Source organism: Lotus japonicus, chromosome 1, assembly GCF_012489685.1.
Source record: "Lotus japonicus ecotype B-129 chromosome 1, LjGifu_v1.2".
Taxonomy (NCBI): Eukaryota; Viridiplantae; Streptophyta; class Magnoliopsida; order Fabales; family Fabaceae; genus Lotus; species Lotus japonicus.
In genome coordinates, this window is record NC_080041.1 from 69,715,876 (window position 1) to 69,743,676 (window position 27,801).

The 27,801-nt window shown below is 37.4% G+C and overlaps 2 protein-coding genes across 2 annotated transcripts; one reads left to right on the forward strand and one right to left on the reverse strand.

Moving 5' to 3' along the window:
* Positions 1-631: 631 nt before the first annotated feature.
* Positions 632-9,266, reverse strand: LOC130744167 (uncharacterized). The gene is made up of 2 exons (XM_057596359.1): positions 9,201-9,266; positions 632-1,354 (listed from the first exon to the last, which is right to left on the reverse strand). Exons 1-2 carry the CDS (start codon positions 9,264-9,266, stop codon positions 632-634), a joined length of 789 nt encoding a protein of 262 aa, XP_057452342.1.
* Positions 9,267-13,033: 3,767 nt separating this feature from the next.
* LOC130744100 (starch synthase 1, chloroplastic/amyloplastic) lies at positions 13,034-25,897 on the forward strand. Its single transcript, XM_057596295.1, has 15 exons — positions 13,034-13,594; positions 14,190-14,515; positions 14,647-14,724; positions 14,822-14,946; positions 15,492-15,573; positions 20,502-20,675; positions 21,292-21,373; positions 22,735-22,826; positions 22,908-22,970; positions 23,050-23,139; positions 23,278-23,402; positions 23,507-23,615; positions 23,695-23,750; positions 24,596-24,635; positions 25,438-25,897. Exons 1-15 carry the CDS (start codon positions 13,300-13,302, stop codon positions 25,591-25,593), a joined length of 1,893 nt encoding a protein of 630 aa, XP_057452278.1. The 5' UTR covers positions 13,034-13,299; the 3' UTR covers positions 25,594-25,897.
* The last annotated feature ends 1,904 nt before the right edge of the window (positions 25,898-27,801 follow it).

Genomic DNA, 27,801 nt, shown 5'->3' on the forward strand with positions numbered 1-27,801 from the left:
CCTAGCAAGAAAAAAGAGTACCAATTTTAAAAAGTCAAGAAGATATTTTCAAAGAAGCTTACAAAGAATTCTAATACCCACCCCAAACCCAGCTGCCAAGCCTCGCATCCAATTTAGTTCCCACATCCAATGCATAATTCATTAGCTCACTGTTGGGTTTTCATGTTGTAGCCTCAAAGCACCCTTCAATAAATACTCCACCAGATAGGTATATAACACCTGAAAGCATACTTCACTTGTAATCACCAAGACCATAATGAGAAAAATATCTTTAGCATCCCCAGGGAAAATCCGTAGCCATACACGAGATAAGAAGGAATGTCCCCAAATCCAATTAACCAGTAAAAGTAAGCAACACCAACAATAAACCTGCATAAAAGTTACTATACTCCCTTTGTCATATAACATTCAAATAACACCCTCTAACATAACTGATATAGCATTATGGTAACAGCTCCCAAAACAAATGACACATGACCAGCTCTAGAGCATACCCTGCTGCATTTAGTCTATCAATCTACCTTAGGTTAAAGAAATACACTCCCACGGGTTCTGCAACCATTCAAAAACAGAATATACAAATGCAGGATTATTAGCTTTATTCCACAACCAAACCTTGTATTGGATCAAATCAACAAATTTCTCCCGCCTCCAATAACTCCCTCCTGAATGCCACTTTATTCCTAGCTTTCCAAAGAGCACACACAGTTGCGATCCAAATTGCAGAAATAGTTTTTCTTGACTTCGAGCTAGAAGCAATATTCGAACCAAATTGGATGAAAAGAGCAACCAAGCTGTTTGGTAATGCCGTAGAAATCCCCACCCAGTTCAGAATTCTCATCCAGATACCCCACGCAAATCTACATTCAAGAAACAAATGCAAGCATGACTCTTCATGATCCCCACAGAAGAGATCTAAACCAATCCCCACTGGAAGAGCCCTCCTCTTTGCTAACTCGTCTTTTGTTTGGATTCGCTGTAGTAATATCTTCCATGCCAATGAGATAGCATTTGATGGGGCCTTGACTGACCACAACCTATTAAACGTTATAGCTTCCAATTTCGACACAGCATAATCACCCTGTAAGCAATCATACGCTGAGCTGACAGTGTATTCTCCTGAACCCTCTTTGGTCCAAACCCATCTATACCTTCTACCCTCCACCAGAGAAAAGCCTCTCAATGATCGCAATAAATTTTCCACACTATCCCTGTCCCTATCTAACAATTCTCTGGACCATTCTAGTGACCAAACCCAACTGCCCTCTACCCATTTTCCCACATCCCTGATGCTTGCACCTTGCTGAGTAGAAATTCTTGAAATATCTATGTCACTACCGGGTTGTCTAAATGACTTATGATAAAGTTTGGGTTAAATAACTCATCATCCAATCACATTGGAGATAAGTGAGTTGGAATTTATCTATTTTATTTATTAATTTATTTCCAACTCACTTATCTCCAATATGATTGGATGATGAGTTATTTAACCCAAACTTTATCATGAGTTATTTAGACAATTTCATTTTGCTTAAATATTATGATTTTGCAAGAGAAATGTGTTTCTTCCTTACACATTCTTCTTGTTCTTGCATTAATGATGATGATGAGAGTGTTGGTTCATATGCCGGACCAATTAAATAATTAAATTATTAATATAAAATTACCATTATCATTCTTTATTAATTTATTAAATTTTTTGACTATGATTGTTGTTAGGATGTATTAGAATTATTTTCACCATAATAACGTCCAATTTATAATAGAGATTCACAAATATCCAATTTCAAATGTTGACTGTTTTTCAGTGATGGTTAGAGTTGTATAGTTATGATTAGTGAAATATGTATATAAGCTTATTATTTATTATGGAACTAGTACTTTTACCCGTGCGATGCACGGGGGATATTCATTTTAATTTATTTTGTGGGGTTTTATGATTTTTACGATATTTTCTAAAATATATTTTTGTATTAATATATTATTATTATATTAGAATTTTTTTTGATAAATGTGTTTTTTTGTTTGGTTGTAGCATGATAATAGATTTAATGTGTTTGTGGTGTCTTGTCTCCCCTAAGACGACATAACACATACTTTTAACTTGTCTTGTTTTACAACCATTGTCATGTATTGGGTTGAAGTATTGTACTTCTTTACAATACAAATTTGACTTATCAAAAAAAAAACCCTTGTCGTTTGTCGTTTGTGTGTTGCTTTGGTAATATATATATATTGGATTGTATTACCAATATGCAGGATTTTATATGTTTTTTTTTACTTTGGCTGATGTTGGTAGTGCAAGTATCCTCATGTCTTTTTTCTACACTATTCGGGAGGATCCAAATAATATGTTTCGTCACATTGAGTTTTTTGTTGTGACATGCTGTTGCATTGTGTCCATATTTGGTGACAACAAATACCTCATATGCGCCAAAACCTCCAAGGAGCTTCCTCCCCGACACGTGCTCGACATCCTCCAGATGTGGTGAAAGTCAATTTTGATACAATATGCGTCCATATTTTTGTTTTGAATTAATATTTTGTTGAAATTTGTGTTGAAACTTTCAGTTGTTCTTGTCATTCCACAACAACAACTTCTCCTCCAAAAGGTTGAAACTGTGCTTATTAGTAAATATTATAATATCTCTGAGTATTCAGTCTACAACTTCGTGTAAGATCAAGTTTTGATCGAGTAGTACAACTCTATGTTTTGATGATTACAAGTTAACATTTTAGTATGAACAATTTTGATACTCTAACGTGTTTTTCTGAGTGTGCTTTTTCAGGCTCTGACCTATATCAAATCTCACACAAATAAGAAGCACTGTGCTTATGGAGTGTCCCAAGCAACGCTTTCGCAATCTCTATGTTCAGTCTGAACAGTAGAAAAGCTTCAAAAGATCTGAAGTATATCAAACTCTGATGTGGACTCAGCCACTTGAAGTTCTGAAGATCCAGACGTTCTGACAACCCAGACACTCTGAAGGTTCAGATGTTTTGATGGTGTAGAAGACTCTGAAGATCCAGAAGCTGAAAAGTGGAGACTCTGAAGTCCAGAAGCAAGATGGCTCTGAAGACCAAGTACTTCACTCTGAGTTCAGAATCAGAAGATACAACAGTAAGAAGATCCATGCTTCCCTCTGACTCTGATCAACGAGCCTCACAAGTTCCAACACAAAGCTCTCCTCTGATCAGAAGTCTACTAGGTTAAAGGTCAAGTCACTATCCAAGTACAAAAGCAAATGTACTATCCTGACGACCTACCTAACATTCTCAGCCACAGCAGAAGCTGGAATTTCCATAACTGCCCTCCAACGGTAGCATTCCCATGCAGCGTTCAAACCCTAATCCTTGGAGTATAAATAGAGGCTGAAGATTGAAAGATGCGGTTGGAAGAATCTCATACGCGCAAGCTATATTCAAACTTTCTAAGCATTCTTTCATCTTGAATTCATTGTGTTTACTATTAGCTTTTTAGAAGCAAATTCTTTGTAAACATTCTTTCTTAAACAATTGTTTAGTTACCTTTAGGAGATCAAGTTTGATCGGATCCTAGAGAAGACTAAGAGAGTGAATCTTAGTGTGAGCTAAGTCAGTGTATTGTTAGTCACTTGTAGGTTTCAAGTGCAGTTGTAACATTTACCTGATTAGTGGATTGCCTTCATTCTAAGAAGGAAGAAATCACCTTAACGGGTGGACTGGATTAGCTTGAGTGATTCATCAAGTGAACCAGGATAAAATCCTTGTGTGCTTTTCTATCTCTTATCTTAAGCATTTTGTTCTCGAAAGATTTGTTAAAATCTTTAAGGTGGAAGTTTTATTCTGAAAACGTTATTCAAACCCCCCCTTTCTACCGTTTTTCATACCTTCAATTGGTATCAGAGCGCAAGTTCTGATTACCACACCTAACAGTGTTCAGTGATCCGGGCCGGTGTGAAAAACAAATGGCTACCACCAGTGAAACTCAAAAAGATGGTTACATTGCAAAGCCTCCCATGTTCGATGGTCAAAGGTTCGAATATCGGAAGGACAGAATAGAAAGTTTCTTTCTGGGTTTCGATGCAGATCTCTGGGATATCATTGTGGATGGCTATGAGCGTCCAGTTGATGTAGATGGCAAGAAGATTTCCAGATCAGAGATGACTGCTGAGCAAAAGAAGCTCTACTCACAGCACCACAAAGCTAGAGCCATTCTTCTTAGTGCTATTTCCTATGAAGAGTACCAGAAGATTACAGATCGTGAGTTTGCAAAGGGCAACTTTGAATCCTTGAAGATGTCTCATGAAGGAAACAAGAAAGTGAAAGAATCAAAGGCGTTGTCTTTGATCCAGAAGTCTGAATCATTCATCATGGAACCCAACGAGTCCATTGAGGACATGTTTTCCAGATTTCAGTTGCTCGTAGCTGGAATAAGACCTCTCAACAAAAGCTACACTACAAAAGATCATGTCATAAGGGTCATCAGAAGTCTTCCTGAAAGCTGGATGCCTTTAGTGACTTCAATAGAGCTTACAAGAGATGTTGAGCATATGAGTTTGGAAGAACTCATCAGCATACTGAAATGTCATGAGTTGAAGCGCTCAGAGATGCAAGATCTGAGGAAGAAATCTATAGCCTTGAAATCCAAATCTGAGAAGGCTAAATCTAAGAAGTCAAAAGCTCTCCAAGCTGAAGCAGAAGAATCTGAAGAAGCATCAGAAGATTCTGATGAAGATGAGTTGACTCTGATTTCAAAAAGGCACAACCGTATCTGGAAGCACAGGCAGAGCAAGTACAAAGGCTCTGGAAAGGCCAAAGGAAAGTCTGAATCCTCAGGCCAGAAGAAGTCCTCGATTAAGGAAGTCACATGCTTTGAGTGCAAAGAATCAGGGCACTACAAGAGTGACTGTCCAAAACTGAAAAAGGACAACAGGCCAAAGAAGCACTTCAAGACCAAGAAAAGTCTGATGGTGACTTTTGACGAATCAGAGTCAGAGGATGTTGACTCTGATGGTGAAGTTCAAGGGCTTATGGCCATTGTCAAAGACAAAGGAGCAGAGTCAAAGGATGCTGTTGACTCTGACTCAGAATCAGAAGGAGATCCCAACTCAGACGATGAAAATGAGGTATTCGCTTCTTTCTCAACCTCTGAACTGAAACATGCTTTGTTTGATATCATGGATAAGTATAACTCTTTATTGTCTAAGCATAAAAAGTTGAAAAAGGACTTACCATGCTTTAGTGAATTCTAACTCTGTGCTTAAAAATCAAATTGCTAAGTTAGAAGAAGTAATTGTCTGCGATGCCTCTGATAGTAAGCATGAATCTAAGTATGAAAAATCTTTTCAAAGATTCCTGGATAAAAGCGTAGACAGAAGCTTAATGACTTCAATGATCTATGGCGTAAGCAGAAATGGAATGCATGGCATTGGCTATTCTAAACCAATTAGAAATGAGCCTCCTATGCCTAAAGCTAAATCTTTATATGAATGCATTGTTCCCTCTGGTACTATATTGCCTGATCTTTTACCCGCTGAAGTTGCTAAACCCCCTCTCAAAAAGGGATCTTTCTCCATGTCTAAATATCATGCAAAAATTCCTTTACATTACCATGTTGAGAAACCCAAGGTGATCAGAACCCCTGGGGTAACTAACAAGAGAGGACCCAGAAAGTGGGTACCTAAGGATAAGATTATCTATGTTGCAGATATCCTTGATAGCTCCACTGAAACACCAGTCATGGTATTTGGACAGTGGATGCTCGCGTCACATGACGGGAGAAAGGCGTATGTTCCAAGAGCTAAAACTTAAGCCTGGAGGCGAAGTTGGCTCTGGTGGCAACGAAAAGGGTAAAATTGTTGGTACTGGTACTATTTGTGTAGATAGTAGTCCATGCATTGATAATGTGTTATTGGTAGACGGCTTAACACATAACTTATTGTCTATAAGTCAATTAGCTGACAAGGGTTATGATGTTATCTTCAATCAAAAGTCCTGCCGGGCTGTAAGTCAGATCGATGGCTCTGTTCTATTTAACAGCAAGAGGAAGAACAACATTTATAAGATCAGATTATCTGAGTTTGAGGCTCAGAATGTGAAGTGCCTTCTGTTTGTTAATGAAGAGCAGTGGGTATGGCATAGACGGTTAGGGCATGCCAGCATGAGAAAGATTTCTCAGCTGAGTAAGCTAAACCTTGTCAGGGGCTTACCCAATCTGAAGTTCTCTTCAGACGCTCTTTGTGAAGCATGTCAGAAAGGCAAATTCACAAAAGTCCCTTTCAAGGCAAAGAATGTTGTCTCAACCTCAAGGCCGTTGGAACTTCTGCATATCGACCTGTTTGGACCAGTGAAAACTGAGTCTATAGGTGGCAAGAGATATGGGATGGTTATCGTTGATGACTATAGCCGTTGGACATGGGTAAAATTTCTAACCCGCAAGGATGAGTCTCATGCTGTGTTCTCTACCTTCATAGCCCAAGTGCAAAACGAGAAGGCTTGTAGGATTGTGCGTGTCAGAAGTGACCATGGTGGAGAGTTTGAGAATGACAAGTTTGAGAGTCTGTTTGATTCCTATGGAATTGCACATGATTTCTCTTGTCCCAGAACTCCTCAACAAAATGGGGTTGTTGAGAGGAAGAACAGAACTCTTCAGGAGATGGCTAGAACCATGCTCCAAGAAACTGGCATGGCTAAGCACTTTTGGGCAGAGGCAGTAAACACAGCGTGTTACATTCAGAACAGAATCTCTGTGAGACCAATTCTGAATAAGACTCCTTATGAATTGTGGAAGAATATAAAACCCAACATTTCTTATTTTCATCCTTTTGGCTGTGTTTGTTATGTTCTTAATACTAAGGATAGATTGCATAAATTTGATGCTAAGTCTTCTAAATGTCTATTACTTGGTTATTCTGATCGTTCTAAAGGTTTCAGATTCTATAATACTGATGCTAAAACAATTGAAGAATCTATTCATGTTAGATTTGATGATAAGCTTGACGCTGATCAGTCAAAGCTAGTTGAGAGATTTGCAGATTTAAGCATAAATGTTTCTGACAAAGGCAAAGCTCTAGAGGAAGCTGAGCCAGAGGAAGATGATCCAGAAGAAGCTGGTCCCTCTGATTCACAATCTCAGAAGAAGAGCAGAATCACTGCAGCTCATCCTAAAGAATTGATTCTGGGCAACAAAGATGAACCAGTCAGAACCAGATCAGCCTTCAGACCCTCTGAAGAGACCTTGCTTAGTCAGAAAGGATTGGTGTCCTTAATTGAACCCAAGTCAATCGATGAAGCTCTTCAAGACAAGGACTGGATTCTGGCTATGGAAGAAGAACTGAATCAATTTTCCAAAAATGATGTTTGGAGCTTAGTGAAGAAACCTCAAAGTGTTCATGTGATTGGAACCAAATGGGTATTCAGAAACAAGCTGAATGAGAAAGGTGATGTAGTCAGAAACAAGGCAAGGCTAGTTGCTCAAGGCTACAGTCAGCAGGAAGGAATAGACTACACTGAAACATTTGCTCCAGTAGCAAGACTAGAAGCAATCAGACTGCTGATCTCCTTCTCAGTGAATCACAACATAATTCTACATCAGATGGATGTTAAGAGTTCCTTCCTAAATGGATACATATCAGAGGAAGTTTACGTTCATCAACCCCCAGGTTTTGAAGATGAGAAGAATCCAGACCATGTGTTCAAATTGAAGAAATCACTCTATGGTCTGAAGCAAGCTCCCAGAGCATGGTATGAGAGACTCAGCTCATTCCTTCTGGAAAATGAGTTTGTAAGGGGTAAAGTAGATACAACTCTCTTTTGCAAAACTTACAAAGATGATATCTTAATTGTGAAAATTTATGTTGATGATATTATATTCGGTTCTGCTAATCAATCTCTATGCAAAGAATTTTCTGAGATGATGCAGGCTGAATTTGAGATGAGTATGATGGGAGAACTCAAGTACTTTCTGGGAATACAAGTTGATCAAACACCAGAAGGAACATATATCCATCAGAGCAAGTATACTAAAGAACTTCTGAAGAAGTTCAACATGCTGGAATCTACAGTTGCCAAAACTCCAATACATCCTACATGCATTCTGGAAAAAGAAGACGCAAGTGGTAAAGTTTGTCAGAAGCTCTATCGTGGTATGATAGGATCACTTCTATACTTAACTGCATCTAGGCCAGATATATTGTTTAGTGTTCATTTATGTGCTCGTTTTCAATCAGATCCAAGGGAAACCCACTTAACTGCTGTTAAGAGGATCCTAAGATATCTGAAAGGTACCACTAACCTTGGCTTGATGTATAAGAAAACATCAGAGTATAAGCTTTCAGGTTATTGTGATGCTGATTATGCTGGAGATAGAACAGAGAGAAAAAGCACTTCTAGAAATTGTCAATTTCTGGGAAGCAACTTAGTCTCATGGGCAAGCAAGAGGCAATCAACCATTGCACCATCTACTGTAGAGGCAGAATACATCTCAGCAGCAATATGCAACACTCAGATGCTCTGGATGAAACATCAGCTGGAGGATTATCAAATCCTAGAGAGCAACATTCCAATCTATTGTGATAACACTGCTGCAATCTCACTGAGTAAGAATCCTATCTTACATTCAAGGGCAAAGCACATTGAGGTAAAGTATCATTTTATTAGAGATTATGTTCAAAAGGGCGTACTTCTTCTGAAGTTTGTTGATACTGACCATCAATGGGCAGATATCTTTATAAAGCCCTTAGCAGAGGATAGATTTAATTTCATTCTGAAAAATCTGAATATGGACTTTTGTCCAGCATGAAGATGGATCAGAACCTCTGACTATGATACTTCTCTATCAGAAGATGTCTAGTTCAGAAGGTAACTCCATCAGAGTTTAAGTACCCATTGGTGCTCACTCTGAAGCTGAGATAGTAAACGTGTGTCAGTTGCTATGATACATCGTTCCTTGTGCCCGTGCTGACAGTCTGTCGTAATGAGTGTTGATGTGCTTCTCTCCAACGTGTGCTATTAGTATTAGCTGCTGCTATGATATCTTTATTTTCTTAACCGTTGATTTTATCTTGTTTTTTAATCAACAACGGTTATTTTCAAAACCCACTATACACACACGATCTCCATCACTTCTGATTTTACTCTCTCTCTCTTCGGTTTCTAAAAATCCTTATCCCCACGATCTCTCTCTCTTTCTCTATTCATCCCTTCTCTTCTACCCAAACCTTCAACCGCTCAAAGATGGTGAGATCTAACAGAGGTGAAACTGCGGACGAAAGATTTCCAACCATGGTAGTAGGACAACCTACCGGTCAATCGGGTCCTGCAAATCCAAGAAATCAACCTCAAGCTCAAGTTCAAGCTCCAGGGCAGATGATTCCTATTGCAGAACGGGGTTGTGCTGTTCATTGCGTCTTTGCTCCTGAAGAACTCCAGGTTCTTGCTGAATGGAGATTTGACCTGGACAACATTGCAGATAATGGGTATGATCTTCGTCCTGAAGTCCGTGTTCAAGGATGGGAACAATACTTCAACAGGCTTCGAGGCCCAATTTATGTCAAATTGGTCAAGGAATTTTGGAAGCATGCCAACTGCGATGATACACAAGTTGTTTCGTATATAGCTGGCAGAAGGATAATCATCACAGAGAAGTCGATTGTTGATCTTCTGGGTGCACATACTGGAACAGGGTACAGATTCCAACTAACGGAATCGAAGTTGAAACCCAGAACAAAGGAAGAAACCAACAAGGCTCTCTACACCAACTACAAACCTGGCAAGAGTGACTACAAAGTGGTGGATCTTCATCCCAAACTAAGAATCTGGCACAAGATTCAAGATTCTGCTACACTGCTTTAACCAAAGACCAAAGGGAAGCTCTCCAGACTACATCAACTTCTGTCAGAAGGCGATGTTGTTCTTCATTCAAGATCATAAGAAGATCTGCCTTCCCTTCTTCCTGTTCTCTTATCTGAAAGAATGCATCAGGAAATCCAGAACCACTGCCTCCATCAAGTCTGCTATCAAGTACATCCCTTTTGGAAGACTGCTTTCAGACCTCTTCATTGAGAGCAAATTCATAGAAGATCTGATTAAGGCAGGATGCACAGAGGATCTGTCGACAATTGTTAGTGATGTTTTCACATCCACATCTTTGAAGAAGATGGGATTGATCAAGAAAAAGATTGCCCCTGCTCATGAAGATACTTCTGATGAAGTAAGACAAAGAAGGGTGCCTCTGATTGATTACCCTCTGTGGTCTCAAGCAGATGATCCGACTGCAATCCTATGCTACATTGATGATCTGAGGAAACAGGGTTATAAGATTGATGTGGACGAGTTCTTCAGGCAGCTGCCACCAGCTCCAGAGTTTGCCTCTCCTCCCAAGAAGAAGACTCACAGAAAAATCATTCTGGAGGAATCCTCTGAAGAGTCTGATGATCAGCAGAAGAAAAAGAAGGCTGATAAGCCTAAGAGAAAGCACGAGGAATTAGTGGTTTTTTAGTGAAATCATAATATTTAATCCATTCAATAAATCAAAACTAATTATGTTTTCCCTATGGAATTAGTTTTCTTTTAAGTTTTCTTTTTCCTCTTGTAACAAAAAAATCCTTCAACTTCCCTTGAAAATGATTATAAATATTAATATTAATTTAGATTGAATTAATAATTTAATAAATGAAAACTAAGTATGTTTGTCTTATGGAATTCCATAACTAATAACATCCCATAATAATAAGTTCATTTAAAATTGTAAGGACGATCAAGATCAAAACTAATCAACGGTCATGAATGATTTCCTAAAAATTATTCTACAAAATTACATAAAGACCCATGATAAAATATTCATTCATGAGTCATATTTTATTGCATGACTATTTTACCCTCCTTGTTGCCAAACTTTGCTTTTATATAATATATATAGATAGATAGATAGATAGATATAGATATAGATATAGATATAGATATAGATATAGATATAGATATAGATATAGATATAGATATAGATATAGATATATATAGATACCAAATGTTGTTATTGTATACTTTGAACTTAGTGTTGTAGCTTGGCCGCTTAATCTGTCTCAATTTCCCCATAAAACACTAAATAGAGACAAGTTATAGGGAAATCTTATAGATTAAGCGACAAAGTTATAGAATTGAATTTAGAGCATGCAACAATGACGCATGGAACTTCGTGAAAACTAATAAGCATGTGTGTGTGTGTGTTTGCGCGGGCATGTGTGTGCGCGCAGGCATGTGTGTGCATGCGTGTGAAACTTTTCAACTTTATGTACCGTTGAAAAACAATTAACAGATGAAGTTGGACAAGTGTTAAATTTGGTATGAATTTGGCGTCTCTGGTGTGAAAATAATATGATTATTAGCGTCAGTTGTCAGCTGTAGCGTCCAATACATCCAACACCACAAAATTACATTTTGCGTTAGCAGCTGTCGCCGGACAGTTGCGACGCCCAAATAGCTGACACAAAAAGTTAGCTTCGACCTTTTAATGTCCATCCTAATGCCAACGCTAGGCCGACGCTAAAACACCATTATGATAAGTTTTTAGCCCATTAAAGTCGGTTTTTGGCCAACGTTAATAAGCGTTTCTTTTGTAGCGGAGGTACCCACTGACCTAACATAATTAATAACGATAAGTTAATTATGGACGACATCCTCTCTTCCTCCAAATAGTAACCCAAACAGTGTGAATTCACTTGGGATATACACCCCTGCAAAATGATTCCTATCAAGTATTTAATGCAATTGCGTTTGCAAGGACTTGAACCCAATACGTATACTTAAATTTAGACAATCTCATACCAATTATCCTACGTGTTTGGTGCTAACTTATTTTATTCTTAAAATTGGAAACCTAAATTCATTATAGGATGGACATATTTGAATCTTCAAATAAGAAAATTAAACTATTTATAATAATGTATCTTAATTTGGATACCTTCTTTTTATAATTTTTTAAAAAGAAGTCTAATCTACCAATGATGCTCAACACGGTTAATAGATAGTTGAACTCTTTAAACATTTAGTCGACTGTTTGATAACCGACAGTGTATATGGAGAAAGATTTATTGTGAGAGGCTTGGCCTTTTAATATGATATTTTAGCATCTAGAAGATTAATCTTATAGTCGCTGATTGTGAGTACCTTAGTAATATAAAAAAGTCTTTTATTTGTTAAGTAAGTCTAATTCTTTTAAGTAACTTCATAATAACAGTGATGAAACACAAACTACGTTTTATTGTCTTGACACATATTTTGTGGTGGTTTTAGACTACCATAAAGTGAAAAGTGAAAAAAACACGTTTTGTGGCTGTTTAGAACCGCCATAAAACGCGATGTCTAAATATTCAGATACTGTAGCATGGTTCACCAAACATTTTTCTCATAATAAAGTGGAGTCCTTTCTTTATAATATATAGTGTGGGGGACCTTTTTGAATATTCCTCAAGTCTTCTATTTTTTTTAAAGTCTATTGAATTGTTGATTACTTTGAATTTTATATTTTCATTTTTCCATAATAAATATCAACTTCTCAAAATACTCTAAAATTTCACCATTCATGTCAAACTTTACTTTTCTTCATCTTAAATTTTATCATTTTATATTTAATTTCTTTAAAATTTTCATTCACATTAAAATTGATTCTTTCACCAATGAGTGATTGGTTCAAGTGGTACATATTTGATTTTATAAAAGCAAGGTCTCAAGTTTGAGTCTTGTAAATGGAAAAACTCACCGCTGGAGAGTTACTTCACAAATCACAATGATGTGAATGTTCCGGATTCCAACATGATTGCCTCAAAAAAATTACACCTCTTAAAAAAAATGATTCTTTAAAAAAAAATGAACCGCCTATGTTTATTTATTTAAATTAAAATTAACTAAGCACAATTTTTCTATTATTTTGACTCAAATTTGGAAAATACGATGTGAATGAGATGATTGATACTCATGTATTGTATACTATACACACTACACATGTCGACACTCAATTATCTAAGTATATATATCTCTGTCTGTGTGTGTGGTACTGGTGGAGTGGTAACAAGAGAAAAATCTAGACATCATTCGAATGTGGATGGAACAAAAATCTCGTATTGCTTTAGGATTTGGCGTTTTTCATGGATCTGATGCAACCCCTTCTTTTCTCTTACCAAATCTAACTCACTCATCATGTGACTCTGTTCGGTTTCACTTCTTCTTCTTCTTCTTCTTCTTCACTTTTCCTTCTTCTCTGTTCACGATCCCTTTCCTCACACATTGGGTTTCTCTTCTTTTCACTCTTTCAACAACAACGGCATGGAGTCTCTGCAACTTGGTTCTCCTCTTCTTCTTCGGCATCCTCGTACACCAGCTCAAGCTTATGCCAATTCACGGTTGATGAAAATTGCGCAACTGGGGTTCCCTTCTTTTCTTAAAAGGGCTGCTAAAAATGCCAACCTGCGTGCGTTTCCGGTGGATAATGAAGGTGGGGTTGCTGCTTCACAAGATGACCCTTTTGCTTTTGAAGATGAACAAGTGAAGGCTCTCCCTTTATCTACAGAGATGGATGATTTTGGCTCTATTGTTGGCTTTCACTTGGGCTCTGAGAATGGTGCCTTTCTTTTTCAATTCTTTTTTGGTTGATTTTTCTCTTTTGGCATCACACTCACACACATCAAGTTATAATAAACATTTCACCTTTGAAGCCTAGCCAATAATAGAAATTTATCCACAAATGTATTGGCATCTATTTGAAAGGGTAGTGATTGGAGGAAAAAACCCAAATGAGAGAATTGAAATAGGAAGAGAGGAGAGGAGAGGGAAATTGAAGATGTCATAGGTGATTTGATGTGATAAGAAGATAGAGTTAGAGAGACTAATGAGGAGGATCAAAAGTAGAGTGCTTGTTTGGAAATTCTTTTACAATACAGTCAAAATCAATTTAGGGGTGAGTAGCTTCTGGTGCCAGAATTAATTCTATCTAGAGGCTGATCCGAACATGCTATAAAAAGCATGCTTGTTATTTGAAAATCTTTTGCTAGGCTTATTCTTATTTTGTTCTGTTAAATTTCCTTGTTTTGTTGGATTGAAAAAAATAATTGGGTTTTCTAATGTTGGCAAAGAATAATCCTGTATCTGCATCTAGTTTTAGAGGATGTTATGATTTTTGACTCATGAAGAGTTGATAAGAGCATCACATGATGCAGGGAAGATCACGGAAGAAGATTCAACTAGTGATGGAGTTGAAGAGAAAGCTAAGGCTAGAGTTTGCTACAATATTGTTTTTGTTACTTCAGAAGCGGCGCCGTATTCAAAGACCGGTGGCCTTGGAGATGTTTGTGGTTCTTTGCCAATAGCACTGGCAGCTCGGGGTCACCGTGTTATGGTTGTCTCTCCCAGGTACATCCATGGTACTCCTGGGGATAGTAAGTTTTCTGGGGCAATCGATCTTGAACGCCGCATCAATGTACCTTGTTTTGGAGGTGCTCAGGAAGTAGGCTTTTTCCATGAGTGCAGGGAGGGTGTTGATTGGGTATGTTACCAACTTCTTCTTTAATAGTTCATTTACTACTCTCGAGTTGTTCAAGACCATTTGATTTCTTACATCATAGCATCTACTTCGTGTGTGTGTTGATGATACCCTGTTCTACCTCATTGATTTAGGTATTTGTAGATCACCCCTCATTCCATAGACCAGGGAATCCATATGGGGACAAGAATGGGCCATTTGGGGATAATCAGGTATAATCTTAATTCTAGCTTAGATGCTAGATACAGTATTCTACTTCTATTCTGATTCATGAATAATGATAAACTTCCTTCTCATTTGGTTTTACAGTTTCGGTTCACTTTACTTTGCTATGCAGCATGTGAAGCCCCATTGGTGCTTCACTTGGGAGGGCTTACTTATGGAGAAAAGTGTTTATTCATTGTTAATGATTGGCATGCCAGCCTAGTACCAGTGTATGCATACTGACCTTTATCCAGTCTTAATATTCTCTCCCTCCACTCCCTTGCCTTTTTCTTTTCAATGAAGAGATACAATGTGTTCTCTTCCAAACATCTTATTTCTGTCAATTGTTTTATTTGGGTAAATGCTAAAAGCCTAAAAGGTGTCCCTTAGCCTTAAATGCTCCTCTTCACTAAAAGATGTCCAGAAGTTAGTTAATGGATCAAAAATGAAAAGTATTTATTGGAAAGCACATCTTTTTAAATTACCAATATGTAAAATGCTGGACTTTTCGAGTACTTTTTATTTATTGGTTCCTTAACTGTGCCATAGAAGAACCCTTTTCTTTACTAAAATATACTAAGATTTAATGCATTTGCTTAAAGATTAAATTTGCTATTATGGGAAAGCTTTACTTTTCCTTCTTTCTAATCATTGTTAGGCTCCCTCATTGCATGTGGATTTTCCATACTTTAAGTTTTATCCAACGCTTCTTGTGATTTGTTTGAGTTCTACTGTCTTACTGTGGATGAATACCGGTGCTTTGATTGTGTTGCAGACTTCTAGCAGCAAAGTATCGTCCACATGGGGTATATAAGGATGCACGTAGTGTATTAGTGATTCATAACATTGCACATCAGGTAAATTAATTCGGTGTTATTTAATTATTAGTGGTGTTACTTAAAAAATGTGGCAATAATATTATTTTTTGTTCTCTGGACAAATACTTAAAAGTTTCATTGAGCCAGCAAGGGTCTCTTATGAGTTCTGGTTTATGATTTTCACCCACGTATCATCAGCTTAGCAGCTTCTTATTGAGGATTACTGAGTCACATTCTAGAAATTAGACAGATAGATCCTTAAAGGCCTATCTTAATATAAACTTGTCTAAAATTGAATTTTATAATACTTCCATTTTGCATTGTACAATCAAGAACTAAGCACCATCCCACTAAATGAGATTTATTTTGAAGGTTATAAAAATATAAAATACAGTCATCTCGGTCTTTCTCATATTGAATTGCATGGTTTATGGAGGACTTCCTGGGTTGCATATAAATATCTAAGAGGCTCATAAGTGTTAGTGAACAGTCCTGGAAATTTGTCTTTGGTCTGTGATGCACAAATAGAGTAAATAATAATGTTTAGCTGTATGTAATTTACATCAGGATTCTGTGCGGAAAATGTATGATATTATATTGATAGGTAAAATGATACATGAGCAGTATTTATAGAATACAAATGACTAAAGACCTGGGCACTATTCTAGCCTAAAAATCAGGGAAAATATTCTCTCTATGAATGCTAATAACATTAACATAAAAGTCCTAATTAGCTGTACAAATCAGACTCTAATTATTCTAATTAGTGTGCTAATTAATTGCATTTGACTTTCAACACTCCCCCTCAATCTAGGTGGAAGATATCTATCATACCCAGATTGGATCTGATATTTTCATATATGTTCCTTGGAAGAGCTTTAGTCATGATGTCTGCTGTTTGCTTGCATGATGGAATGTGATCAACACGTATAATCTCTTGATCAATTTTCTCCTTAATGAAATGCCTATCAATCTCCACATGCTTTGTCCTATCATGGTGAACTGGATTCTTAGCAATGCTTATAGCAGCCTTGTTGTCACACAGTATTCTCATGGTGTAATTGGTAGGAATTCTGATCTCATCCAGCATTCGTTTGAGCCAAATTCCTTCACAAATACCTTGTGCCATAGCTCTGAATTCAGCTTCTGCACTACTCCTAGCTACTACAGATTGTTTCTTACTTCTCCAAGTTACCATATTTCCCCATACAAAGGTGCAATAGCCTGTGGTAGATTTCCTGTCAGATAAGCAACCTGCCCAATCTGAATCAGTGTAGACTTCAATGCCTCTGTTTGAGTTCTTCTAAAAATAAAGTCCTCGGCCAGGTGATCCCTTTAGGTATTGGAGGATTCTGTTCACAGTCTTCATGTGAGTCTCAGTTGGGTTTGACATGTAGCGACTAGCCAAGCTTACAGCAAAGCCAATATCTGGCCTGGTGTGAGTTAGATAAATTAATTTTCCAACCAGACTTTGATATCTATCTTTATCAGCTGGTATACTTTCCTCTTCACTTCTTTTGACCGGCTCTATGGGGGTATTAGCTGCTTTGCATCCGAGCATCCCTGTTTCTTTAAGTAAATCCAGAGTGTACTTCCTCTAAGAAACATAAATGTCATTCTTTGTCCGAGCAATTTCCATCCCTAGAAAGTACTTGAGCTGGCCCAAATCCTTGACCTCAAATTCGTTTGCTAAAAGACTCTTTAGATGTTTGATTTGGTCATAATCGTCTCCTGTAATAACGATATCGTCAACATAGACAATGAATAAGGCTATCTTCCCATCCATAGAGTGCTTAGCAAACATAGTATGGTCTGTTTGGCATTGAACAAAACCATCTTCTTTGACAACCCTTGTTAGTCTGTCAAACCATGCTCTTGGTGATTGTTTTAGGCCATATGGTGATTTACGGAGTCTGCATACCATGTTTGAAGTGTTGGGTGATTCAAGTCCTGGAGGTATTTGCATATACACCTCTTCTTCTAACTCACCATTTAGAAAGGCATTCTTTATATCTAGTTGGTGAAGAGGCCAATCTAGATTTGCTGCCAAAGATAACAGGACTCGAACAGAATTGAGTTTTGCCACAGGTGCAAATGTCTCTTCATAATCCACTCCATATGATTGTGTAAATCCTTTTGCAACCAACCGGGCTTTGTACCTGTTTATACTTCCATCAGCATTGTATTTGACTGAAAATATCCACTTGCATCCCACTGGCCTCTTTCCTTCTGGTATAGTGGTGATTTCCCAAGTCCCATTTTTTACCAGTGCTTGAACTTCTTCTGTTACAGCTGCTGCCCATTCAGGTTTCTGCAGAGCTTCTTGAATGTTTTTGGGAATTTCTATGTTGTCAACATCAGCTACAAATGACCTGTATTTTTGTGATAACTGTCCATATGAAACATATCTCTCAATAGGGTGTTGAGTACAAGTTCTCACCCCTTTTCTCATGGCAATAGGAATATCAGTGTCAGGTGCATTCATGTTAACAGGAACAGAATTAGGAACAACATTACCCGTAGGGACTTCATTTTCTAGGGCCTGGTTGGACTCATGGTTCTGCGTTGGAGTTGTGCTCGACTCTACTTCCTTCCTCCTTTTCCTTTCATAAGTCTTCAAGTTTCCTCCTTGTACTTTTGGGTCTTGATTCTGTTGGGATGAAGTTAAAACTTCAACTCCATCATTTTCAGTTTCTGCTACAACTTCTGCTACAACTTCTGCTGTCCTTTCAATTGGCTTAGGTGTTGTTTCAGCTGGTTGAGAGGAGGTTTGGGTTGGTAAGGTTTGTGCAGGTTCAGTTTGTTCAAGTCCCAAAGATTGGTATTCCAAAGTTTCAGTTGGATACTTGTATGATTGCTCCCCCTGAATGCCAACTTTGGTATAATAGGCTTGATTCTCAAAGAAAGTTACATCCATAGTGTGGTAGAATTTTTTAGTTATGGGAGAGTAGCACCTATATCCTTTTTGGTGGGGAGAATAACCAAGAAAAATGCACTAGATAGACCTTGGGTCCAGTTTGCTACGGTGGGGGTTGAGGTTGTGGACAAAGGCTGAACATCCAAAGACTTTTAATGGAATGGAAGAAAGGATTTTGCTGGCTGGAAAGGTGGTTTGAAGTGTGGATAATGGGGTCTTAAAGTCAAGGATACGGGAAGGCATTCGGTTTATGAGATATGTGGCCGAAAGGACAGCTTCTCCCCAAAATTGTTTTGGAACATTAGTAGCCGACATGATTGATCTAGTCACTTCCAGAAGGTGTCTATTCTTCCTTTCCGCAACTCCATTCTGTTGGTGTTGGGGGGTGTGTCTACACAAGAACTTTGATGAACAATTCCAACCTTTTGAAGGTAGGAAGTTAGAGCAAGATTGTAATACTCACGACCATTGTCAGTTCTAAGTATCTGAATCTTGCTTTGAAATTGTGTTTGCACCATGTTGTGAAATACTTCAAAAATCTTCCCAACTTCTGATTTTTCCTTCATTAGAAACACCCAAGTGACCCGTGTGTGATTGTCAATGAAGGTGACAAACCATCTTGAGCCAGTATTGTTGTGAGCCTTTTTGAGCCACTGCAGCAGTACCACTTTTTCCTGCAGTTAACATGATCTGCTGAAGGAGTTTTTGAAGAGTCTCCATTTGTTCTTTGCTGAATGGTGATGAATTAGATATTACCTCAGAGTTTTGATGGTTAACCACAGTGTTTCCTCTGCCTTCCTTGCTTTTGAATTGTTTGGCTTCTGGAGGTTTTCCATATATACTCCAACAATTCTCCTTGGTGTGGCCTGGCCTCTTGCATTGATCACACCAGGGGCGAGTTTTCTTTGTTGGTGGCTGAGGTTGGTTTCCTCTTGCTGCCATTGCAGAGCTTTCAGTGGATGGGGCTGAGATGGATGTCCCTAGCATGAGTTTCCTCCTGCTTTCTTCCCTTCTTACTTCTGAGAAAGCTTCCCGAATTTTTGGAAGTGGTTTAGTTCCAAGGATCCTTCCACGAACCTCATCAAGATCCTTGTTTAGTCCCAATAGGAACTTGTAAATTCTCTCTTTTCCGACCAGGTCCTTGTACCGTACAGCACCATTTAACTTCTTCATATATGTCCAGTTGCTGCCAATGTCTGTTGAGTATGTTAAAATACTCAGTAACTGAGGATTCTCCCTGTCGAAGGTCATGGAGTATGCTTTTTATCTCAAACACAGCAGATGTATTGCCGACATCTGAGTACGTCTCCTTCACTGCATCCCATATATCTTTTGCAGTGTCATAGAACATGAAATTTTCACCAATTTCATTTGTCATGGTGTTGAGCAGCCATGTCATCACTTGGCTGTTCTCAAGTTGCCATTTTTGAAGATTGGTATCCCCTTTCTCAGGACACTTGGAATCTCCTGTGATATAGCCTTCTCTTCCTTTTCCTTGGAGGAAGATCGTGACTGACCTTACCCATTGGTTATAGTTCTGGCCATTCAACTTATGACCAGTGATAAGGTGAGTAAGCCCGTCGTGTGAGCTGGTCGGAAATGATCCAGCCTCCGCCTTGAGTGACTCATCAGATTTTTGGTCTCCCATGGCTTGACGGTGCTAGGTTAGGGATGGTTCAGATCGCGCTCTGATACCATGCGGAAAATGTATGATATTATATTGATAGGTAAAATGATACATGAGCAGTATTTATAGAATACAAATGACTAAAGACCTGGGCACTATTCTAGCCTAAAAATCAGGGAAAATATTCTCTCTATGAATGCTAATAACATTAACATAAAAGTCCTAATTAGCTGTACAAATCAGACTCTAATTATTCTAATTAGTGTGCTAATTAATTGCATTTGACTTTCAACATTCTGGATGAAACTGTGCGAGTATCAACCAACAGAGTTAGTTATTATAATTATTAAATGGTGTACTTGGCATCTTTTAGTTGTTTAATCTTATTATATCAGAAAAGAAGCTGAAAGAGTTATATGTTAGGGAGTGGAACCTGCAATTACATATGGTAATTTGGGGCTGCCTCCAGAATGGTATGGAGCACTGGAATGGGTGTTCCCTAATTGGGCAAGGGTGCATGCTCTTGACACGGGTGAAGCTGTCAACTTTTTGAAAGGTGCCGTTGTTACAGCTGACCGGATTGTAACAGTAAGCAAGGTCAGAATACTGGCATATCATATTGACTATTTGTTTGTTGCTCAATATTATTTCTGTTCCTCATAATGGATACTCATTTTACAAATTTTTAATCACCTAAATATTAAAAGCTTGCATCAATTTTTTTGTGATAGCTACAATATGTTGACAATTTTGTACTCCCTCCTTTTCAATGTAAGTGTCCACTTAGAGAAGATGCACACAAATTAAGAAATGCAATTAATTTTGTTAACTTTTTAAAACATATAATTTGTTTCCCTATTTTACCCTTTACAATGTACTTTTATCTCTCCTCATTTATTCTTCTCATAGGGGCATTATATGTAAAAACATCAATTAATGCTCCATTGGAATTCTAAGTGGACAGTTATTGTGAAACAAACTCTTTCTCTCTAAGTGGATAGTTATTATGAAACGGAGGGAGTACAAGACAAGGTTCATGTACTTAGTGTGTTAGTCACTACTCACTCCTATGCAAGACAATACTTGGGAAACAAGGGAAGGGGCAGAAAAGGGATATGGAATATAACTTATCTCCATTCCTTGCAGTAGAATTTCCAATTCCTATCCGTGTGTGATCATATGAAATGCTTAATGAGTCACTTCCCTTTTCCAGGGTTATTCGTGGGAGATAACAACTAGTGAAGGTGGATATGGTCTGCATGAACTATTAAGCAGCCGAAAAAGTATTCTCAGTGGTATGTCTTTAAACAATATTTTTTTCGTAGCACACATTTGCCAATTGATACTATGAAATGTTTATGGCTTAGGAAGAATTGATATGACTTTATACTCCTGAAAGAACTTCAACTCTTTGAGAAAGTTAAATCCATGTTTGGGGCAAACAATTCTCTTCAGTGTAAATGCTTATATCCAGTAAAGTTTCAGATTATATTTTACACGTTTATGGGCGATGTTTATATTGAGATCTAGACTTTATAATTTTCACCCATAAAATAAGTTGACTTGCATGTAATATACTTAAACTCTTAAAGAGCTAATCAATAGGTGAATAATAGGTTTCATAAGTTTTGTTTCTCAGGGACTTTGTGATCATCTCAATTTAACAGTCATTGCATTTCTAAGCATTTTTAACTTTGTTATGAATCATTTCCTATTTGAAAGCAATCTTTCATGTTTGCTGGATTTGATGGAAAATAGCTTGTGGGACTAATTTGCACACTAATCTGATTTGTAGTGTTCTAAATCTAATGAATTGATAAGAAGACTTTCATATATACACACACACACTCATATATATGCAAGGTTGTTTTCTTCAGAAAAATGCACAGAACCCCTGCAACATCGCTCCTCAGTTTTGATTGATTGATTGATAACTTCCATGTTATGTTATTGTGGAATGTATACTTTTGGCAAATCTTGGTTTCTATGCATGAATTTTAGTCTTTAGGAAATAATGCATGGAGTGGTTTTAAGAATTTCCAAGCATAAGTTTAATGTCGGAGAGAAATCAATTAACAGAAAACAGATTAAATTGACTACTGGTGTTTTCAAAGTTGAAGAGGATAATAACTGGAATTAGATAATGAGGGGCCTATCTACCAAATTTGTTGACCACAATAGAAGAGGGTTCAATACATTTTCTGTTTGATTCTCTTTCAAACTTTATTTGATTCTCTTTCAAACTCTATTGTTCTGATCACTTTTTGCAAGTTATTTAGGTAATGCATTTCAGCATATTTAGAAAAACTACTAATGTTTATTTCTTCATGTGTTTGCTAATCTTTTATAATAATATCAGTTTGTATTATCAAGAGAAATCTATTAGTTTCTCTACTTTGTCTTCTGGATTAAGCCAATTTGATTTCATTTATTCAGAAGCTGAGGGATTGTTATTTCCCTAATCATTACTAAGTCCTGAAGTTTTTTTTTACTTATCTTTTTTCATGACCGTGCCTTATGCTTTAACTTGTACAAGTTGTTGTGTGAATATGTTAGAACTTTGAAAGCGAAACAAGAAACTAGATTGTGAATTCTTTACTGAACGAGTGGCTTGTGCCCCAATGCTCAATCTCGTAACAGTTTTATTATTGTCTAGGGATCACAAATGGAATTGATATTACTGAATGGGACCCATCATCTGACGAACATATTGCATGCAGCTATTCTGCCGATGACCTTTCTGGGAAGGTTGCTTTAGTCTTTCCCTATATCATCTATCCTTTATCTCTTTAGCTCAACTTTCTTACCTCAATTACCTGAAATGAACAGGTCAAATGCAAGATTGCATTACAGAAGGAGTTGGGTCTCCCAGTGAGGCCTGATATTCCGTTGGTAAGTTTGTGCTATCTTCTATGTTAAAATCTTCCTCACTTTTTCTGCTTCTGGTATCAACCGTAGCTGAAACTCGTAGATTGGATTCATCGGAAGACTTGACTACCAAAAAGGCATTGACTTGATTCGTGAGGCAATTCCAGAGCTTATGGAGTATGATGTTCAGTTCGTAAGTGATTTTGTAAATTAGTTATATAAACAATCTACTGTGCCAAATAATTAAATCCATGATGTAGTGGTACCTATATGTAACTATGGCCTTCTTAAATGGTGGACTGAGACTAGTTATTTTTTTTCATTTTTTCAGGTAATGCTTGGTTCTGGTAGCTCTATTTATGAAGACTGGATGAGAGCAGCAGAGTCCTCTTATAGAGATAAATTCAGGGGTTGGGTTGGATTTAATGTTCCAGTATCTCATAGAATAACTGCAGGGTAATCCAAAATTTGTGAATGTTTTATAGAAATTGCAGGGTCATTTAAAACATTTATCTATTTCAATGTTTCTGCATTTCTTACTATATTCCTTTTACGGTCAGCTGTGATATACTGTTAATGCCATCCATATTCGAGCCCTGCGGACTAAATCAGTTGTATGCAATGCGATATGGAACAATACCAGTGGTTCATGAAACTGGCGGGCTAAGGGTAAGTCAAGAAAATGCAGCAATTGACTAGTTAAATATGATTTCTTTCCCTTGATGCGTTTCTCTTTATTGTTTTACAGGATACTGTTCAAAGTTTTAATCCATTTGCTGAAGGAGGCAATGCTGAAGGCACAGGGTTTGTTGTTCATGAGCTTGGATTTTCTTTTTCCTTCAACTATTAAGATCCCTGTTTTTCATAATAAAGCTAAAATTCTATGGTCCGAGTGAAACTAACGGATTTGGCTCCTCTAAAGTGAGAGTGATAGAACCCAGAAATTGTAGATGTATTATTGAAGAACCCTAATCCCAGAGGAAAGATACATGAGAAAGATGCCAAACACCCTCTCTAACCTTGGAAAGAGAACCACTTCTCTCTCTAAACCCAATTCCTAACTGAATACCAAGATACCCCTAACTCTCTAATTTCTGTTATTTATAGGCTACATGCCTCAATAACATTCTAACTAACTCACTAAGTATAACTAACTAACCCCTAACCTTGAGTTCCTATCAGAGAGAGGGTAAAGGAAGTTACCACAACCATTAATTAAGTTGCTTTAATTAATGATTGTGATGACTTACTTTACACTCTAAAGGGAGTGCGCCGGACCTGAAACTAATGTAGTTATGGGATAATGAGAAGATGAAACCTGTATGATGATCATGGCTCTTGTATTGAGAAGAAATGGATATTGAATCGAAACTAACAAAATAAATGCAAACTTCGTTTTATGCAAATATAAAGCATGAAACTAACAAGAAATCAAATTTCGGTTTATGCAAATAAAAACCATGACTTCAACAATTAATTAAACTTTAATGGTTACATTTCAAAAAATATTAAAATTTTATGGTTATCTTTCTCAATATGTTGAATCCTGTTATGCTTTGTTTTCTAGTGGCACTGTCAGAGGCAATGGTTTGTGTCTAAAATTTTACTAATATTTAAGCTGTGCTCGTTGTTTTAAACTTCACTTACAGGTGGACGTTTTCTCCACTATCAAAGGAGAGCATGTTAGTGGTAAGCTTGATTTGCATTCATGTCATTCTAGTCCATTGTTATTTATGTAAGCATTCTTTGGCAGCATCCTAATATTACAATCTACAAAAGTATATGTTATTTGTCTTTTGCAAATTGAAGTGGAATTTTCTAGTCTATGCCTTGTTATTATAAAAAAAGGTTGCAATATAAGTTTGTAGTTTTGAGTGCTTGTAATGCCTTCCTTTTTCTTTTATTTATTTTGCATAGAGGACAGGACCATCTTCCGATAGGAAAATGTTATGGACCAATTGTGTGTTTGGATATCAGTTGAGCACAATGTGAACGAACTTTCATCTCAATCCATAAGAAGAGTTTCATTCACTTTTTGTCTTGAAATGAGGGCTCACACCCGTCTGCCCTGATGTCAACTGATATCCAAACATAGCCTAACATGGCTAACACTATTTCTATAAAAGCACCTATATTCAATTATTGCCCAGTTCATCTGGGATCTTGGTCTACAAAAGGCTGAGTTCTGAAAACTTATGACATGTTTGTTCTATCTTAACATGGCTAATGAAATGGTTTCCGGTAGAGAAATTTCAAATATGGAAGCTTCTTCAGTAAGACAGAAGACTTAAAATATTCTCATATGTTAAAAACAGTCTACTAAAACTGTTAGTAATCAGTGATTCTCTCATACCATTCTGTCTATAGTAGATTAGTGTGTTGTTGACTTTCCTCTGATTACTATATCTATGACCAACTTATGCAGTTTCTCCAGTTTTTTGTGGGTACATTTTGTCGTCATGGTTTAAGTAACCTATATTGATTTTGACAGGGTCTAAGACATGCCATTAAAACATATACTGAATACAAGTCTTGTTGGGAGGGACTGATGAAAAGAGGCATGAACAGAGATTACACATGGGTAAAGGCAGCCACTCAGTACGAGCAAATCATCGAATGGGCGTTCATGGATCCACCCTATTGCTGAAAGCAGAAATGAAGTTTTGAGTAAAGTATAGAAGGTCAACACTAGATTTTCTTTCAATATACAGGTTACACATGAAAAAATTTCCTGTTCATAATTGTCATGTCCACATTATGCTTGTAATTTTACCATTAAACATTTTTTCAAACTATTTTTGTTGATGGCTGCACATATGTTCCTGTCTTGGACTGTACTCTGATAGTATGACAGGGTGCATTAACCAACCTAGGTAGGTAGTCCTCGTGGACTATTTTACTGACTGAACTCCTCATTATTTTTAACTAAGTAGTATTTATTGATCTTGCAATGGGAAAAGGGGTGCATAACAAATTTTGATGCACAGTGGTAATTGCTTACATTATGGAAAGGTTTCTAGAGCTGGTTATGTGCCAGTGTCTGGACTCTGAGAATGTAAATCAAGAGTGAGGGAAGGAATCAAGAGTGAGGGAAGGAATCAATTCAAAAGGGAGTATTGAAAACAAGTTTCTATTGTATTTTTTTTTTCTGCTTGCTAGATAAAGGGAAATGATGAAAACAAGTTACAAATTATAGTTCGCTTTTTCCCCCTTCTAATTATGGATGGGAAAGTAATATGTGTATAGTGGTTATTTGTCTAAAAACCTTTTAGTTCAACCTAGGGCGTGAAATGGTGTGTTGAGAAGTCTCTGATTAACTAGAAGTATGTACAAATAAGTATTAAGATGGTAGGGCAACCCTCACTCCTAAACTAGTCCTTGGGTAGAGTTGAGTCTTACTCAAATTCCAAGACCTATTATTTCCACGGCTAGTTTAAGGAAGCTACATTTCTTGGATATTCTGCCCTGCCTCATTTCTGTTGGGTCTGAAAGTAGATAACCAGTTCAGTTGGGATATAATATTTGTGATATTTGCATACTTTATCAATTATATCAACCGCCTTTGATTGTTGATATTATTTATCTATCACTGGTGTCTTCATAGATGGAGGGCATTGGTGCCCCCAAAACTTATGTTGATAAATACTTTCCTTGAGAAAGGATGACAAGTCTGGGTCAAGTTGTTGGTGGCCACGATGATCGGTCAGGGGGTAACCTGTGATAATGAATTTCTTCCCGGCGGCAAAGAGGCGGTGACACAGATGAACACCTTCATCTGGGTGTTTTCCAAAATCAAAAACATTTCCCTCTTACTCATGTTTTCCTCCAACCATCTTGACCTTAAAGTTCCCCATGATCTGTAGCTAACCCTTCCTCCAACTTTAGTTGAAATCTTCAAATCAGGTGACAAAAGAGGTTACCAAGAATGAGGTTTTTACAAGTTGGCTGAATTAACTTTCTATTCCATCACTGAAAATTTCGCTACTACTTCCAATTTTGCAATGTTTATGTCACTCCACCGGGGAAGACCTTCCAAGACTTTAGCTTATTGAGATTGTTGTTGAGCATACTTAGTGTTGACTCGATCTGGTACAATTTCTTTGATGGGTTCCCATGATTTGTGTGCTACTGTGTTAGCTTGCCTTTTACTGTGCACAAAATCTAGTGCGCTGAAGTTCATAGCCAACAACCTACAGGCATGTATGATGACATCAATCTTCGTTATGCAATTAACACTCTTCATAACTCTAATCACAATGGAGGAATACAATTTATTGATCACCCTATCCATCTCCAACTCGTCGGCCACCGCCATACTCACCTCAAGGCCAACACCTTTGTCCTGCCTGAGATTGTGAAGCAGAGACGTTGCGATCAACAGCTCAGAACGGTGGGAGCGTGCAACCAACCCAAAGTCAGTCGAGCACGACCCGGTTCATCCTGCACCTAAGTTAATCTTTATCGCATCCTGGGGAGGAGCAGCCCACTGGATATTTCTTTCAGATTTGTTCAAAGCTTGCTGATGGAATTCCTGAGCCTGCACCACTCACGCAGTGAGGATTGGGCCATAGCCATAGCACCTCCGGTTGGGCGCTCTTCTTATTGAAAGCTCCATCATTTCTTGCCTTTGAAATCACCCACAAAGTTTATTATTAAGTGAGAAGGAAAAGTAATAGTAAAAAATACTAATACTATAATAAATGTCCAAATAGATAAAATAAACAAAGTTTTCTTTCCATTTATTATTCAAAAATACTTACACTCTATATAAGTATTTATATTAAATAGATTATCTGTTTAAAAAAATATATTTAATAGAACATTCTATCATTTTAAAAAATAAAGCTATTAAAAG